Consider the following 17,246-nt stretch of genomic DNA (forward strand, 5'->3'; position numbering starts at 1 on the left):
CTAAAGATTTCCCAAGTTGCTTTTCTGAAATTGCTAAAGATTCTATGCTCTTTATTAGGTTCTTTTAATTTCATACTTCTTCAACTGTTTTATCTCTAGGGAAAGAATGAAAGAAAAATAGTTTCCTAGTGATAAACAATCACCTAAAAATTTGGGAACTCATCCAAAATCAAAATCCAATTGGTCTCTAAAATATTGTATGTCATATATATGCAAATAAACATGCAAGTAACAAGGCAACACAATATTCCATTCTAAGAAGGAACAAACAAGACCAATCTTCACTGACAAAATAGTGCAATTGGTTCTAAATATTTGTTTGGAAAAAGAATTTTAAACATTGTTCTTCCTCACTTACCTGTATGAATTTTAAGATGGGTACGCAGATTGCTAGGATCGCTGAAGGCCTTGCTACAGAAATCACACTTGTGTGGCTTCATACCTATATGTCCCATGAAGTGAACATGAAGCTTAGAAGGTGATATAAAAGCTTGAGGACACATAGAACATTTCCATTTCCTTTCCTTACTGTGTCCTGATCCAGGGCTACTGCTGTGTCCCTGACTGGGGAAGTGGCTGTGGAGATGACTACTCAGATGGACCTTAAACTCTGCATAGGAGGCACATTCTTTTCCACAGTGACAAGTGTGCACATCAGGATGCTCAGGAACACCTTTAAGAGAGGTAATTGTTTATGATGCAGCAGAAAGTATGAAGCTCCCAAATAAATAGGAAGATAACAATAAGCATTATAAATTTAAAAGGTATAAGCTTCAATCTTGTACTTGTTGAAATATGAAGAAAGGGAATATACTTTCTACTACTACTTTTGGAGAATGCTTAAATTAACTGCTTACCAAGCTGCCGGGCATAGTCACGACTATAGTAAAAAAGGAGCTCCTGGTCTGGAGGGATGTCACGTGAGGTGCAGAAGTAAATCTTTCCATCATGAGGGTAGGCTACCAGATTCTGTTCTTCCCGGTTCCTATTTCACAGAGAGGAAAATCTTAAAATGTATCATCTATATGATTTTTATCACAAATATCTCTAAATCATTTAATATTCTTCACTGAAGCCAATGCTAAAACAATTTGCAGCAACATCACTGAATAAAACTAAACTGATGCTTTTGTACTGTGGTGCTGGAGAAAACTGCTGAAAACATTGGAACGATAAGAACCAACCAGATGATGTAAAGCCGTACTGTAGACGGAGAACAGTAACACTGAAACAAAAATATTCTGCACACGTCATGTGGCAGCAAGAGTCTTTGGAGAAGACTGAAAAAGAAGCCGAAAAGACAAAGTGGCTAGACACTCCCTGGTTACACAAGCACAAGGTTGTAAGAATTCAAAGCAGTTACTGGAAGAGAATCCTGATATTAGGTCCTTCGCGCTGCAAAGAATCAAAAAGGCCTGAACAAATGAACTACAAGGTTCACTCATCTTTTACTTATCGGAAACAATTTATTTTCAATTGAAGGGACTGACAGTTAAAACTATTTTATTGTTCAGGTAGAAGAAAGCAATCATCAACTTTGATGGGGGCTGAAATGATAGGGTTTTTTTAAAAAAATTCTTCCTAGAGACCATTCTTATTTTACCTTCATTATGAACTTGTAGATTTTAGTATTTGATCAGCTACCAGACCTGCATTTCTTTCTTTTTTTGTCACTTTTTTCTATTTTGCTAAAGGTCTGATGTTCTGTTCTTGAATTGCTAAAGTACTCTAGTGGTTATTTAGTCTTATTGTGTGCACATATATTATATGTGAATATTAAAACTTGTTCCAGAGACTATTACTAAAACAAACAACACTTTAGTTTTGGTAGGCCATACTCTCTTCCTCTGAAGATGCTAATCAGCATTCATGCTGCATTACTTGTCTTTATAATTTCAACGAAAGATGAACAAAATGTCTTCCACACGAAGTATCAAATATTCACAAAAATAAAAAGAATCTACTCAGTTCTTTTGCTCTTTGAATGAAATATTTAAGTTTCTGAATTTTAAATCTTAATCTAAGACCCAAGAGTCATGTGTAGCTTCAAAATACCAACATCATTGCTGACAATTGTAATTTTAATATGGCTGAGTGGAAAATATTTTACATGAATGTGGAAAAATGACATCAACTATATATAAATTATTTTACTTTTTTGTCTAACTCCACCCACTTTTTAGAGTGCAGGCCAAAGCATACAATTGACCGCACATCCCTGTTCCAGATGAAGCCATTCTGTCTCACAGTATAGAATAGATGATCTACCATCTCTTTACAAAGGGCACCTAAAGGATTTTTCAAAATATAACGAGGTACAGTTAAGAATGACAATATTAAAAAGATCACCTTAGGCAAATTTTTAAAAAGAGATCTGTACGTTCAAGTTTAGCTTTAAAATGCTTTTCAAATCTCAAGTTGTCCAATACAATTCAAGGGCCGTCACAAGGAAGAGAATGTGCATTTATTCCTGTGGCTCCCAAGGATAGGGTGAAAAACAATGGGTTGAAGCTTTGCCCAGATACCAACTCAAAAGAAGAATGAAGGTCCTGACTCAGGCAGTTATTAAGCACTTCCTCCTGGAGTTCTGGAGGTTCCGTCATAGGAGGTTTTCAAGCAAAGGTTTGTTTGGGATGGTATGAAAACTCTTCTCCTGGGCAGAGCATTGGACTAAAAGACCTCCAAGATGTCTTCCAATTCTACAGGTCTATGAGCCAGGCATCTTAGCTGCAAAAAATTCTACTGAAATGGCTCCAGATAAGTTGCTAAATCAAGAAAATATCATGAAGATATTAAGATACCTGAAGACTGCACAGATGCCTTTTTCTAATTATAATACATTCAATCTACCTAATGATCTAGCAAAATAATAATGCAAACACACGCTGAATCAGTTTCACAAAACATCTGACTGTTAATCCAATCCTGCAATAGTAGATTTTGTTGAAATATAAAATGATTTTTCTTAAAACCATTCCAGAGAACTAGTTTAGTGTAGTAGTTAAATGCATCAGGCTAGGAAGACCATGAGTTCTACTTCCACCTTAGGCTTGAAGCCAGATTGGTCAGTTACTTCCTCTCAGCCCTAAAAAGCAGGTTGTGGCAAACCATTTCTGAAAATCTTGCCAAGAAAACTGCAGGGACTTGTCCAGGCAGTCACTAGGAATCAATGCTGACTTGAATGCAATTAAAACCAAAAAACCTCAACCCTATTCCAAGTCCAGACTTTTTATTTTGTTTTTACGATTCTATAGTCCCTTAATTTGGGTTAAAGTTGGGGCGACTAGATGAGCATTTACTGGCCTTCCTGACGCCTACAGAGAGTTTTCCGCAGATATCTTTTCTCTGCGCCCTAAGAGAGAAACATCTGCCACTACCTAGGATTGAACTATCAACCTTCTGAGTAGGAGGCCAGCATGTTCATCGCTAGGCCACCCATTTCAAATCCAGAATATTGAGGAATAAATATTTAATCTTTTTTTTTTAAAAAAAGACAATATTATGTTATAAAATATCTAGTGAGATATAGTAGGATTATCATGTAATTACTTAGAAATCTTTGTTGTTGGTTTTTGTTGTTGTAGTTTTATCCTTTTCTCACCTGGCCTTTCGCACAAACATCATCCAGTTACATTCATTTTCATCCGTTGTGATGATGTAGAATTCCAGGACATTATTGTGATACATCTGAAAGAAGATAATCAGAGCCATCTCAGATGGTTAAAAAATCTTCCTACTAAGTGAAGAGAGCACCTTAACATGAAGTTGTTTTGATTAGTCATCACTTCCTTCAGGCAAATTACATAAGCACAAAACATATGGTAACAGTCTCCACCAGTCGTGGGTTCCGGATCCCATCACAACCGGTATGCTGCGCACGGAGCCGGGCGTTCTCATTGGGCACACACGCTGCTCACACATGCACACGCCGCTCCCCCCCCCCCGCGACACTCAGCTGCTTGGCGGAGGTCATGCAGGTGCTGCATGCTGTGCGTGCATGCGCAATTGGGCCGTTTCCGTCAAAAACCAGTAAAGAATGAAGGCGGGTGGGTGGGCCAAATGAGCCACCATTCCGGTACAGTGGCCGCTGCTTGCAGCTACCACCGGTACAGCCACCCGGAACCCACCACTGGTCTCCACTCACTATCACTTAAAAAATCAGAGCAATGCATATAGACATTTGGATGAACTTTTGTGCCAGGGGATTATGTACTTTGTAACAAGGTACATTCTCTTCTGCCCTCAATTTCCAAAGGGCATCCTCTGAACCCTGGTACTTGGTAATGAGTTGATGGAAGGAGGACACCAGCAGCAAAGCCCACAGTGGTAAATCTAATTTTGCTCTGCAATGCTTAAGATAACATTACTATCCCAAGCACTATTTATTTTTCATCTGTCTTTGGAAAATATTTGTCTGTATAAGAACAGGATAGTAAATCCATAATCATTTTATTCATAATCATATTTATTAACAAAATACTTTTATCACTTATTGTAATAAATGTAGTGTTCCAATTTTGTATGTGAAGAAGAGCCTAGTGCAACAAGTTGTGGGGTTTTTTTTGCTTGGGAATTATTTTTAAAAAGTATTATATAAACTGACCTTCCAAATGTGATTGGCTGCTTTGTCTGTCCAGTCAGCTACTTCTATGGAGTGACTTTGTTGACCAATGAGTGGTCCAAAGCAGGTACGGACAGGAATAGTTTCCCGAGTCCACACACCTATAAGCAATTGGGGGAAACAATTGTAGTCCTCTGATTACACTTAATCAAATCCAGTTATAACAAGCAATATAGCATAAGTTTCACTGCTTAAGCAAAAACAAAATGGAAATCACAGAAGCTATTATATTTTTGTGGATAAACCTATAAATGATATTGCATTGATCAACTTTATTCTAATATCAATTCATTTGAGGTAACTAAAATGACTTGTGAAAGTGAGATTGGGATTTCTTGCACTTCATACTGCTTTCATACTGCTTTTGGCAAAAACAGAAAAAAAAGAACTCCATACTATTTTGTTATAACATTCTCATCTTCAGAAAGTAGTGCTCTAAGAAACCCAATAAATGACAAATAGTGAGATAGGCAGTGCTTAAAATTAATATGTAACTAAAACAAAGGCTTCAAGCTTCTTATGAATAGTGCCCCAGTAACAATGTTTGATTAAGCAGTCATGAAATCACATTATATTCAAGCTTCATCTAAAAATAGAAATAATACCAAAAATAACTAAATAAGAGTAACTGAAAGAAAAGGGTATTTCTGAAAACCAATCTAGCGAAGTAAAATGTAATAGACTATAAATAATATATAAAATAATATATAGTAAACATATATAAAAACTCAAGCACAACTGTATATTATTTTCTATGAATACCTAAGCCAGGAGTGTCCAAACTTGGGAACTTTAAGACTTGTGGACTTCAACTCCCAGAATTCCCCAGCCAGCATGGCTGGCTGGGGAATTCTGGGAGTTGAAGTCCACAAGTCTTAAAGTCCCCAAGTTTGGACACCCCTGACCTAAGCCTATTTCCATTCACTGCTAACCCAAGAATCATTACTGAAGTAAAGGTAATAGTCATACCTAAGGAAGGAGTTCCAAGGCAAGTTGATAATTGACAATATTGTCCACCTAAAAGAAAGCAATAATTCTCCATTACCATTAATTTGCACATAGGAAATGTTGCTATTAGATTGGGAGATAAAACATGGTGTTAGAATTTCAACTTTCTTTTTCAAAGCATCTCTTTTTTTCAGAAACTGTTAGGCTTTTCAAATTTACGAAAATATTTTAACATAACTGCTATGACTCTAATACCTGTTTTCATAAGAATAAAGTTACCTGCAAAGGTTAGACATTCCCATTCAAGCATTATGTTTCAATGAATTCCCAAGTGAACAAAAGGCAACACAACTTCAACATGGTAATGAATTAAGTACAATGTATTTCAGGAAATTTGAATGCATATTTACGATTTATGTGTAGTTGCTTTTAAATAAGAAAACAGTGGGTATAGCAGGTGCAAAACTTTGAATTCTCAGTTAATTCACAGCTATTTTTTATTGTAAAATTATTTGTAAAATCTATGCAGTCTATAATCAGAATAAGACAATTCTATATATGAACATCTGTAAGTGGGACAGGAAATACTGTGTTGGTAGAAGGAAGAATGCATTCAACTGTACTTCAGCACATATAGCAGTAAGTAAAGTAAACACATGGTCAATCAAAATGGACTCAAATGTCTATACACCTATGTACAGAGTATAAGGAATAAACAGGGTGACTTAGAAATTCAAGTAAATGAGAGCAGATACAATATTGTTGCCATTACAGAAACTTGGTGGGATGAAACCCACAAATGGAACATACAGCTAGAAGGATTTCAATTATTTAAAAGAAATAGACCAAATAAAAGAGGAGGTGGAGTTGGACTATATATAAGAAATAACTACGTCTCTACAGAAATAGAGCACAACAATGATGAGAACTATCTTGAATGCATTTGGGTCAATATTAAAGGTTGGGGGGACATTGCCATAGGTCTATACTACAGGCCACCCAACCAAGCAGAGGAAGTAGATGAACTTTTTGCTAGTCAACTAACTAAGGTATGTAGGAAGCACACCACAATAGTAATGGGGGATTTTAAGTACCCTGACATCAACTGGGAAACAAACTCTGCACCAAGTGGAAGATCCAACAGGTTCCTAACGAATCTAGCAGGCAACTTTGTTTCCCAAAATGTAGAGAAAGGAACAAGGGGATCGGCCATATTAGACTTAATTCTCACTAACAGAGAGGAAATGATAGAAGGTGTTGAAGCCATAAACCCTGGGGGCAAGTGACCATGCAATATTGGAATTCAACATGCAAACACAAGTAGTAGAACAAAGTCAAACTAGAGTCTTGGATTTTAAGAGAGCTAATTTCAATAAATTTAGAGAGAGCTTGGGAAAAATTCCATGGATAAGAATCCTCAAGGGGAAAACAACTCAAGAAGCTTGAAAAATGAGATTACAAAAGCTCAGTCTAGCACAATACCAATGAAGAAGAAAAATAACAGCTCCCAAAAGAAACCAGCATGGCTGCATACAGAACTCTCTGACAAATTGAAAGACAAAAAAGTTAAGTATAAAAAATGGAAAGAGGGAGACATAACTAAGGCAGAATATCAGCAAATAGCCCGAGCCTGTAAAGATGAAGTAAGGAAAGCTAAGGCTCACAATGAAGAAAGGCTTGCCACAAAAGTAAAAAATAACAAAAAAAGCTTCTTCCAACATGTTAAAAACAAGAAAATGATTAAGGAAACAATTGGTCCATTGCTGAGAGAAAGTGGCAAGGTAACAAGTAACAGAGAGAAAGCAGAACTATTTAACTCATTTTTTGCATCTGTCTTTACACAAAGAGATAAAACAGTCCAACCAATCAAAAACAGCACCACAAAAATCAGATTAGGAACACAAATTGCAATAGGGAAGAAAATGGTAAGTGAGCACTGTCTACCCTAGACGAGTTCAAATCACCAGGACCGGACGGATTACACCCAGGGTTCTGAAGGTACTGACAGATGAGATCTCAGAACCACTGAACTATATCTTTCAGAGATCCTGGAGCACTGTGGAACTGCCAGAGGACTGAAAAAGAGCTGATGTGGTTCCCATCTTGAAAAAAGGAAAAAAAATAGATCCAAGAAACTAGACCTATCAACCTGACCTCAATACCAGGAAAGATTCTGGAAAAGATAATCAAGCAACGAATTAGTGAACACCTAGAAGTAAACACAGTAATAGCCAAAAGCCAACATGGGTTTGTCAAAAACAGATCATGCCAGACTAATCTTATTGCATTCTTTGACAAAGTGACAAAATTAGTGGACCAGAAGAATGCCGTTGATATAGTTTACTTGGACTTCAGTAAGGCATTTGATAAGGTAGATCATAACCTACTACTAAGTAAAGTAGAAGAATCTGGGTTGGACAGCATCACCACCAGATGGATTTGTAACTGGCTGACCAACCGCACTCAACGTGTAGTCCTCAATGGAACTGCATCTACATGGAGAGAAGTATGCAGTGGAGTACCCCAAGGCTCTGTTTTAGGCCTAGTACTCTTCAACATCTTCATCAATGATTCGGATGAGGGAATAAATGGGGAACTCATCAAATTTGCAGATGACACCAAGCTGGCAGGAATAGCCAACACTCCAGAAGACAGGCTTAAGATGCAGAAGGATCTTGACAAACTTGAACATTGGGCACTATCTAATAAAATGAAATTCAATTGTGAAAAGAGTACAGCTCTACATTTAGGCAAGAAAAACGAAATGCACAGGTACAGTATAGTGGAACCTTCCTCAATAGTAGTAACTGTGAGAGGGATCTTGGAGTCCTAGTGGACAACCATTTAAATATGAGCCAGCAGTGTGCAGCAGCTGCCAAAAAAGCCAACACAGTTCTAGGCTGCATCAACAGAGGGATAGAATCAAGATCACGTGAAGTCTTAATACCACTTTATAATGCCTTGATAAGGCCACACCTGGAATACTGCATTCAGTTTTGGTCGCCACGATGTAGAAAAGATGTGGAGACTCTATAAAGAGTGCAGAGAAGAGCAACAAAGATGATTAGGGGACTGGAGACTAAAACATATGAAGAACATATGGTTGCAGGAACTGGGTATGTCTAGTTTAATAGAAAGAAGGACTAGGGGAGACATGATAGCAGTGTTCCAATATCTCAGGGGTTGCCACAAAAAAGAGGGGGTCCAACTATTCTCCAAGGCACCTGAGGGTAGAACAAGAAGCAATGGGTGGAAACTAATCAAGGAGAGAAGCAACTTAGAACTGAGGAGAAATTTCCTGACAGTTGGAACAATTAATCAGTGGGACAGCTTGCCTCCAGAAGTTGTGAATGCCCCAACACTGGAAGTCTTTAAGAAGATGTTGGATAGCCATCTGTCTGGAATGGTATAGGGTTTCCTGCCTAAGCAGGGGGTTGGACTAGAAGACCTCTAAGGTCCCTTCCAACTCTGCTATTGTATTGTATTATGTATTGTATAGACACTAAATAAGGTCAGCGAAGAGTCGTGAAGAGATTGGATGTTTCAGTAAATCAATAATTCAAAACCTACCTCCAAACTGATCATAAAGTACATAACAGAGAAGGTATGAGTTCTGGAATAGCCACAATCCCCAAGTTATAAACTCCCTCTTTATTTAGCTACTGTGAATTCATGGCATTCATACACAGAAGTCCAGGCAATAATCCTTCCAAGAGTTAATTGCAGTAACAGACCTTATCATTCCTTGGATAATTGCCAGGCTGAGAGTTTCCAGTCACAAAGTTGTAAATTAATTCCTGGCAAGCTTCTATTTATTCCCCAGCCAGGGAGGGGCCATTCAGCATCCTCGTGTGCCTTTCTTCCCGAGTCGGCCCCTGTTCCTCAGTTGTTCTCCTCTCCTGACAACTCTTGCACATACGCGCATCTGTAACAGGCCCCTGCTGCTCTTCTTCCCCACTTATCTCCGACTCCGAAGGCAACTGGGTAATGTCGGAGGATCCTGGCTCTATCTCTGCTTCCGACACAGAGCATCCATCAGAGCCTTCCCCAGACTCCAGGACTGCCCCAGGTTCATCCCCAACCTCCTCATCATCCGTGTCTGCCGCCAGCTCTGCTGGCAGATCACAACAAAAGTGTTATACAAAATACTGAATGAAAAAACTCCAAAACATCTGCATCTGCAATATTCACTGGGTTTGTTTTTTTTTGAATGTGTAAAAATTGCTCCGTAATTGCATACAAATTCAAAAAATGATGTGTTTTGCCACACACATATTGCATTGTACTGTATGCTTAATAATAAAGATCTGTCCAGATTCACATTCTTTCCCCAGTACAATAGTGGCTTTTATTATCCAGCTCTTCTATCAAATTGTGTTTCAAGATGAGGATATACAATAAGAAATAAACAACAACTTACCAACTTCAGGCCCCATGACAGCATGGCGGATATTAAGCTGTTTTGGGAGAGAAAGTCTGGCCCTGCTCTCTATTGGCGTGTCAGAAACAAAAGTCACTGGCCCATGATCTGGGCAATCTGATGGGTAAGCCTTGTCGCAGAGGGTGCACCCTGAGGATAAGGAAAAAAGAATGAGAGAATTGTTTCTGTCAGTTACTATAACACAGGGGTCCCCAACCTCTGGTTCACGGCCCTTTGCCTGGCTACAACTCATTTGGGACCAGGCCGCAGGAATGGTGGATGACCATTTGTGAAAGTGGCAACGCATGCACATGAAACCATCCCCTCTTCCCCTACCGCCACATCTCCGCAGGCCCGCCAAGCCAGAAAAATTTGGGAATGCTGCTATAACATACATGCATGATGAGGGTACAAAAACAAAAACCTCACACAATAATATTTATTAGACCTATGCTTATAAAATGTTTGATGCCAGTGTCAAATAAAAATTGCCTTGACATGATAAAGAAAATGTACAAATGTTAGCTTTTGATGGGGAACAGGGTTAGAGACATATTATAATATGGGCATGAGTGGACAACTAAAACTGGTTAAATATTTTTATGGACTATATTGAGTATAATCCATATATTATGGGAAGAAAATTTATTTGCAAAATTGAGATATGGATTCCTTCATGAGGAAAACAGGTCACGTAATTGCAGGGGAATTTTCTTATACAAATATATTCTTCTGCACATTTAACTTGCAAGTAAGAAACAAGTAGTTTTATAGGAAACATCCACTATGACAGTCCAGCTGTTACAACCATAATTTTCTCTCATTTACATGCAGTACTGATTGATGAAAGGTGTGGACAATTCTTTGGTGCTCAGCCTTTCTTATTTTATTTCTTATTTTCTCATTTTACTTATTTACAAGTAAATAAATGAAAATTGGTGTATGTATTTTGAATCATTATAATTAAACATTGAATGTAAAAGCATTCAAGACATGTGAAAAACAGAGGCTTATATACATGCCAATTTCTGTGAACTGAAAGGAAAGAAGTGAAAATTGATCTATTCAATGACTGAAACAATCCCCAGCCTCTTTAGTTTTTGTTTATCTGTATCCATCCTAAATGAAAAAAAAATCTTCCTTTGTAGTCAGAAAAGAGAAAGCCTAACTGGGATATTTATTATATGTAACAGGAACAGACAATTAGTACCTTTCAAATGTCTTGCATTTTAATTGTTACCATTCATTATAATGACTGATGTTTAAGTCTCACTAAAACCATGCAGAAGAAGCATTGCTTTCCCCTTGCATCCAGAATGGGTTTCCTCTCTATATTAAGTCAAATTATAATTGGTTCATTTTTGGCTTAATGAGTTATGCCAATTGGGATTTAATCAGGGTTAAATAATGGCTTACAGTCCTGTGTAAATTCAGTGATTGGTTAAAAGCTTAGCTCCAGTTTTCTGCACCTTCTAGAAACTTTTTCTATAACTCCACTGGATTTTGTCATAAGTATATACATTTAAAAGCAGGATAAGTTAAACTTTTTGAATTAGCTGGAAAGACATACTGTGACACATACTCACATATTGTAAACAATGTAGCCATATTCTCCTTATTGGAATTGGAATCTTCCATCTGCAATGATGATGGCACAAAAGCAAGATTGTCTGAAGAGACATCCACATGATTTTGTCCCATGGCTACTTCCTGGTTAATGGAGGATACTGTCACAGGCTCCAAGCTGAGACCCACTTCATGTAATGAGACAGATTCCAGGGAAGTGAGATTATGTGAGGTAGAAAGCGCAACACTCACAGAATTGCTGCTCATGGCCACTGTATGAATAGAGTCCCCAAGTGTTCGGTCAGGCATCCCATTGACCCGGCCTGAAATGTGGTCGGTCTCCATAACAACAGGAAGTTCCAAACTGCTACCATGGATAGGCATGACACCATTATGCCCCACAGTTTCTGAGGCTAAACCACCATCCACTGCTAGAGGCTCATGATTACGGCTGCCATTTGCAATTTGTGAATGATCCCCACCTACATCAGTCATCCTAAGCTCTTCAGCCATTCTGTCACTTGAGATTGGACTGGTAACTCTTGAAACACTTTCTATGGTAATTGTTGTATCCAGAGCTACATCATGGCCATCACTGGGATGCAAACTTTGAGTGTTATGTGCGTTCACTGAACGAGAATCCATGGAGACAATGCCTGCTTCAAGACCCACAGATCCATTGGGCTGGTAGGGATCTAAGTCTGAAGGATTATTGGAGACAGATAAAGCTGAGTTACTATCAACGTTGATATTGTTGGGGTGAATACACTGAGGTGGAGGTCTGTCAGCTAAGTAAGATATGAGACCTGAAGAGGAAAAATGAAAGAAAGGGAAAAATAAACACATTGTCTCATACTAACAAGTCAAGTTTTAAATTGCTGAACACAAGGAAAATCAATTTGTACTAGTGCATCCAATAAACCTAAGGCTCAGTATTTTACACCTCTCATGATTTGCAAATAAAGAGTTATTGTAATGTAAACAATTATTAAGGCACAAGAAAAAGAAATGCACAAGTTCACCCAAACAATTCCAGATCATATCTATTCTTGTAATAATTGTCCAATAAATAAAACATAATTATATATCTGGAAGAGAATGTTCAACACTATTTACCTGTAAAATGTATATACTGTTACCTATTCAATTAAGGTTTTGTAACTTACAGTAAAGTGTTAACAATTGCCCTATATTACTGATCCCAAGATTTAAACAAAGTCTATTGTGTCATGCTACATACCAGGTAGAATGTGTCTAAAGTAGCTGCTTTCTAGATGAGGGTAAGGTGGTGGAGGTAGGGTATAATTTCTTTCTGGTATACCACACATCACTCCTCGATCTCCAATGCCCATTGGAAGCATCAGAGACAAAGCAGACGGTAATGAGGGCCCCAAATTTGGAATTGCAACTGGTAATCCTAATAAAAAACAAAATAATTAGTCTACAACTGATCAAACATTTGGGGAGACTGGATGCACAGAGATTAAATCTGGAAAGGTCGTTAGAGAATTCGATTTCAACTTAAATGGAGTAAACACGACTTAAAGCATACAATCACTTTTGTTCACAATATTCTTACTGTGTCACATTTATATTGCAAGTTGACACTGACTTTTTTGTAATAATGGAAAGATGTTCGGTTCTTGAAAATTACATCTAAGAGCCAGGTTGTAGGCAATAGCAAAACACTGAGGAAAAAGTATTAAAGCAAAACGAGTTGAGCACAAAAAGAAAGACATCAACAAAATGTCTCTTTATCCTAACTTGATACGTTACCTGGTGCTGATATAGCACTATGGGTGGGTGAGGAGGTCAAAGCTATGTGATTTCCTGCAACAGCCAGGGCATTGCTCACAGAAGAAGCTGCCAGCTGTTCCATCCCCACAGGGCTCAGACTCATTTCATTCATCCTAGACAAAAAAAGGATGTTTAAAATGTACACAATAGTTCAGACAAGCATGAGTTTGGCATTTAACAAACATACAGAACACTGTAACAGGTTCCTACCACTTTTGAATGATGACAAGGGGCTGCACTCTAACATGGAAAGTCAAGGGAAAAAACTAAATTTATTTAAATAAGTAATTTCAATACTATTAATAAATATAATCAATGTCATGAGTTTAATATCTCTTCATATAATAAAAATTAACATTCTCTGGAAATTTCTGGAGAGGTTTTAGGGAATGTACATCTGGTATACAAAAACAGATCATGCTGTTTTGCTTTTCTTCTTCCCCTCCCTTTATCTTTTCTATCCCTTCAGCACATTTAATAAAAGACTCCAAAGAAGCTGAGGTGAAACTGGGATAGAGTCAAAGAACTGAGAAACAGGGTGGTTCGATGGGAAACCAGACTGCCACACAAATGCTGTAGTATTACAACACAGCAAAGAAAAAAAATAGCTGTATTCCGATTTCAAATAAAGTGCAATGGGACAAGAAAAAATTGACTGAGATTTTAAAATATCCTCATACTCTATAAAAGCAATCTGGAATTCCAAATCAGCTAAATGTGGAAGTTCCCATAAGTTAAAACCTTTAAGAGTTTGCTAACGTTTTAATTTCTCATGTTTCTGTGTGCTTCTTTAAAGTTTACCAAAACTAAACTGTAATAAATTCAGTACCAGTAATACCTGTACCCGTAATAAATTCTGTATTAAATATAAATCATTGATTTAAAGAAAAATCATTTAATGGGTACCGGATGCAATGAACATTTTATCAGGGCATTCCTCAACATAATAGACAAGTTCATTAATCCAAACAGTTCAGATAAGATACTTAAATCTACATGATGTACATTGTGACATGGTTTTACACAATTCATGTCATTATATTATCATACAAATACTGTACATCACTGTGATTGACATTGTTCAAGTTAAACGGATATTTGGGAATTAACACTCCACCCCTGAATTATCTGTTAAATCTGTAATTTTCAAAATACTGCAGGCATTAATTCACCAAATCACAGCAATTCCAAAAGCAGTTTCATGCTTCTAATTCTTACATGTTAACTGCCATCTTTAAAATGTCACTTGATTATTTAAATAACTAAGCACAAATAAAAATCACATACTTTTTAGACTGATTGGAACTATAATTATTTTAGAAGGAAAAGATATTCATGAATTTTATCCTTATTAGTGCCACACATTAGAACCCACTGCAAATTAGTTGTAAGTCAGCAAAACACTTGTAACCCTGATCTAATCAGAGTTAAGCATACAGAACATGTTTTTTCTTCCCCTGTCTTTGTTCATTTAATGAATATTTAACTCATTTAGGCTTTTAATTGACACTTACTCTGATCAACATTGCCTGGATTCACACAACAGAAACACAAGAACTATACTCTGAACCAGTCCCTTTTTTGAGCATACCTCCTATTTGAAAGAAAGCAAATTAACAGCAGTGATTCCCTCAGGCAAAAATGGACCTCTTCCAAAGACAGATAATTTTGTTGCAACAAGCATGAATCAGTATTATAATTTGACCAAATTAAATACAGCAATGTAGATTCATCCAGCCAAAGCTAACAAACAGTAAACCAGTAGAGATGTACCCCCAAATTTTCTCAGAGGCAGGATCCCACTCCCAACATCCCCGAGATTAACCACTCTCAGGGACAGATTATTTTCTCCCCCCCCCCTTATTTCTTTTCTTAAAAAGGACTTGTCCTTTTATTGAATACAGAGAAGCACAGGCTCCGAGAGCTATAGTTTAGAAAAAGAACTTCAGTCCAGGCCTAAGCTGTACAATGGACATATTTTGCCATCATTTGTGCACCGGATATGAGTAAGAGCCCCTTGTTGTGTACCATAACGCTAGAGAAATCTCAATTGTCCCAGGCCCTTTCCTACCAGGGAGGAACTTGATGGCCACACATCATGCCAAAATGAAGTCAGAGTTTGTGGCAACTATATAACAGTAGTAAAGAGAAATGACAACTAGCATTATCCTGCTCCGCCCACACATGAAGGATGTTCTTCTTTGCTGTGAGAAACATACTTGGGGGGGGGGGGGGGGGGAAACAATTTATCAACTCACTTTCTTAGACCTGAGTTTGTGACTAAATCTTCTTTCCACTACAGCTTTCATTTACAAAGGGAATAATGCTTGCAGATAGAATATGAAGATTTTATATTTCCCAATCTCAACAGTGCCTTCTTACGACGTTTTTAGCATTTTTAGTATGGGGACAGACAGATCACTTCACTTACAGTGAAATGGAAGAGTTAATACATTGAATAGCATCACTGCTCCAGTCTACACTGTCTTTATCAGTATCCTCATGAGGTATTTATACATCAATATCCACAATAAAAAAGGATTAGTCAATCATATTTTATATGACAGTTCAATAAAATCTGACTGTGTTTCTACTGGCTACAGGTCTTTTCAATTTACATATACTTTGGCATATATAGATATATAGATATATATGATTTATTTACAAAATAACAGCAGCTGCTTAATCTTTGAAGAAAACTGGTTCATCAAAGCCTATTGCCACTATGACATTGTTGATGCCAAATGGTTACCTTTAAAGACTTCTGCTGTTTAGATGCAGAATAATTTATGATCTGCATAAATTCCTGTTTCCCCTCAGAGTGTAGTCATTCATGACAGAACTCTAGACATGTTCAGAGACACTCACCTAAAAACTAAGGCATCAGAAATAGATTCCTGGGATAAGCCCCCGAATCATTTGGTCATTTATACGAAGTCATACCCACATGCAATGATCCCACCTGGGATGCATCAGCCGGCGAGGCAGGGCCTAAGAGGGCCCGAGTGGCGACGGCCTTCTTTTCCTCCTCCACATCTGGTTCTCCTTTTCCAGCTTTTGTCCTCCAAGCACCTTCCACCGCCGAGCTTCCAGCATCAGTCTAAGGCGGACCCAGCCACCTTCCGCAGCACCTGAGCCCAGGCCCCGGACACGCCACCGCCCACCGCCGGAACCAGAATCGCCTCATCAGGTACCCGGCGGACCTCGGAGAGAGAAGAAAAAAAGGAGAGGCGGGGGACAGAAAGAATTAGAGCACCAGCCGCGCAGAGCGCCCCCCTCCGGAAGGGGCGGTTGTGCAGCTGTGGACGGGCTCGTCCTCTGGAGAGGGAGGGGGCGGGATCAAAAGCGGTACAGAGATCACTTCCGGTTTGTGTCCTGAAACTGGAAACGCCCCCTGCCGCTGCTCTTCTCGCTACTAACTAGCCCATCTTCCCTTTGCTGTAAACGCAGACGCGACGTCCTGCCCGCCGCTCGCGTAAACTTTTGTGTTATGCTGGCCGGCTGATTTCTGCTGGGTTTTCTCCTCAGATCTTCGTTTCCAACGTGATCGGCGTTGCCTAGAATACGGAAAATACGGAAAAATCTGACGAAATCTGCGCAATGTAATACTACGGTTTAAGTTCCACTGAAAGTTAATGGGAGTGAAACCGGCAGTCTGGTGTGTTCTTTACAGCAGAGTTTCTAAAACTTGGCGGTTTTAAGATGTGTGGACTTCAATTTCCAGGATTCCCCAGCCAGCTTGGCTGGCTGGGGAATTCTGGGAGTTGAAGTCCACACAGTTTAAGATTGCCAAGATTGAGAAACACTGCTTTAAAGTACAAATCAAAGTTATATGTTGTTTTAAAGACATGAAACTCTTAGGTCTATGATGTAATTAAAATGGTTTCTATGGTT

The 17,246-nt window shown here is 38.3% G+C and overlaps 1 protein-coding gene across 5 annotated transcripts in view; it reads right to left on the reverse strand.

The window, feature by feature from the left end:
- PRDM4 (PR/SET domain 4) overlaps nucleotides 1–16,744 on the reverse strand; it is an 18,618-nt gene extending 1,874 nt beyond the window's left edge. Inside the window, exons 1-11 of one of the 5 annotated variants that reach the window (XM_081957650.1) lie at nucleotides 16,315–16,744; nucleotides 14,867–14,946; nucleotides 13,332–13,465; nucleotides 12,796–12,972; nucleotides 11,576–12,361; nucleotides 9,990–10,139; nucleotides 5,591–5,638; nucleotides 4,604–4,722; nucleotides 3,602–3,687; nucleotides 858–985; nucleotides 359–673 (exon numbers count right to left, since the gene is read on the reverse strand). In XM_081957650.1, the coding sequence (XP_081813776.1) occupies nucleotides 359–673; nucleotides 858–985; nucleotides 3,602–3,687; nucleotides 4,604–4,722; nucleotides 5,591–5,638; nucleotides 9,990–10,139; nucleotides 11,576–12,361; nucleotides 12,796–12,972; nucleotides 13,332–13,464 (1,942 nt within the window). In that variant the 5' untranslated portion in view covers nucleotide 13,465; nucleotides 14,867–14,946; nucleotides 16,315–16,744. Of the gene's footprint in view, nucleotides 1–358; nucleotides 674–857; nucleotides 986–3,601; nucleotides 3,688–4,603; nucleotides 4,723–5,590; nucleotides 5,639–9,989; nucleotides 10,140–11,575; nucleotides 12,362–12,795; nucleotides 12,973–13,331; nucleotides 13,466–14,866; nucleotides 14,947–16,220; nucleotides 16,240–16,299 lie in introns of those variants that run through there. The other 4 variants (XM_081957651.1, XM_081957652.1, XM_081957649.1 and 1 more) reach the window with 4 other exon arrangements.
- Nucleotides 16,745–17,246: the final 502 nt, after the last annotated feature.

Source organism: Natrix helvetica, assembly GCF_964273705.1.
Source record: "Natrix helvetica genome assembly, chromosome: 6".
Classification (NCBI taxonomy): Eukaryota; Metazoa; Chordata; class Lepidosauria; order Squamata; family Natricidae; genus Natrix; species Natrix helvetica.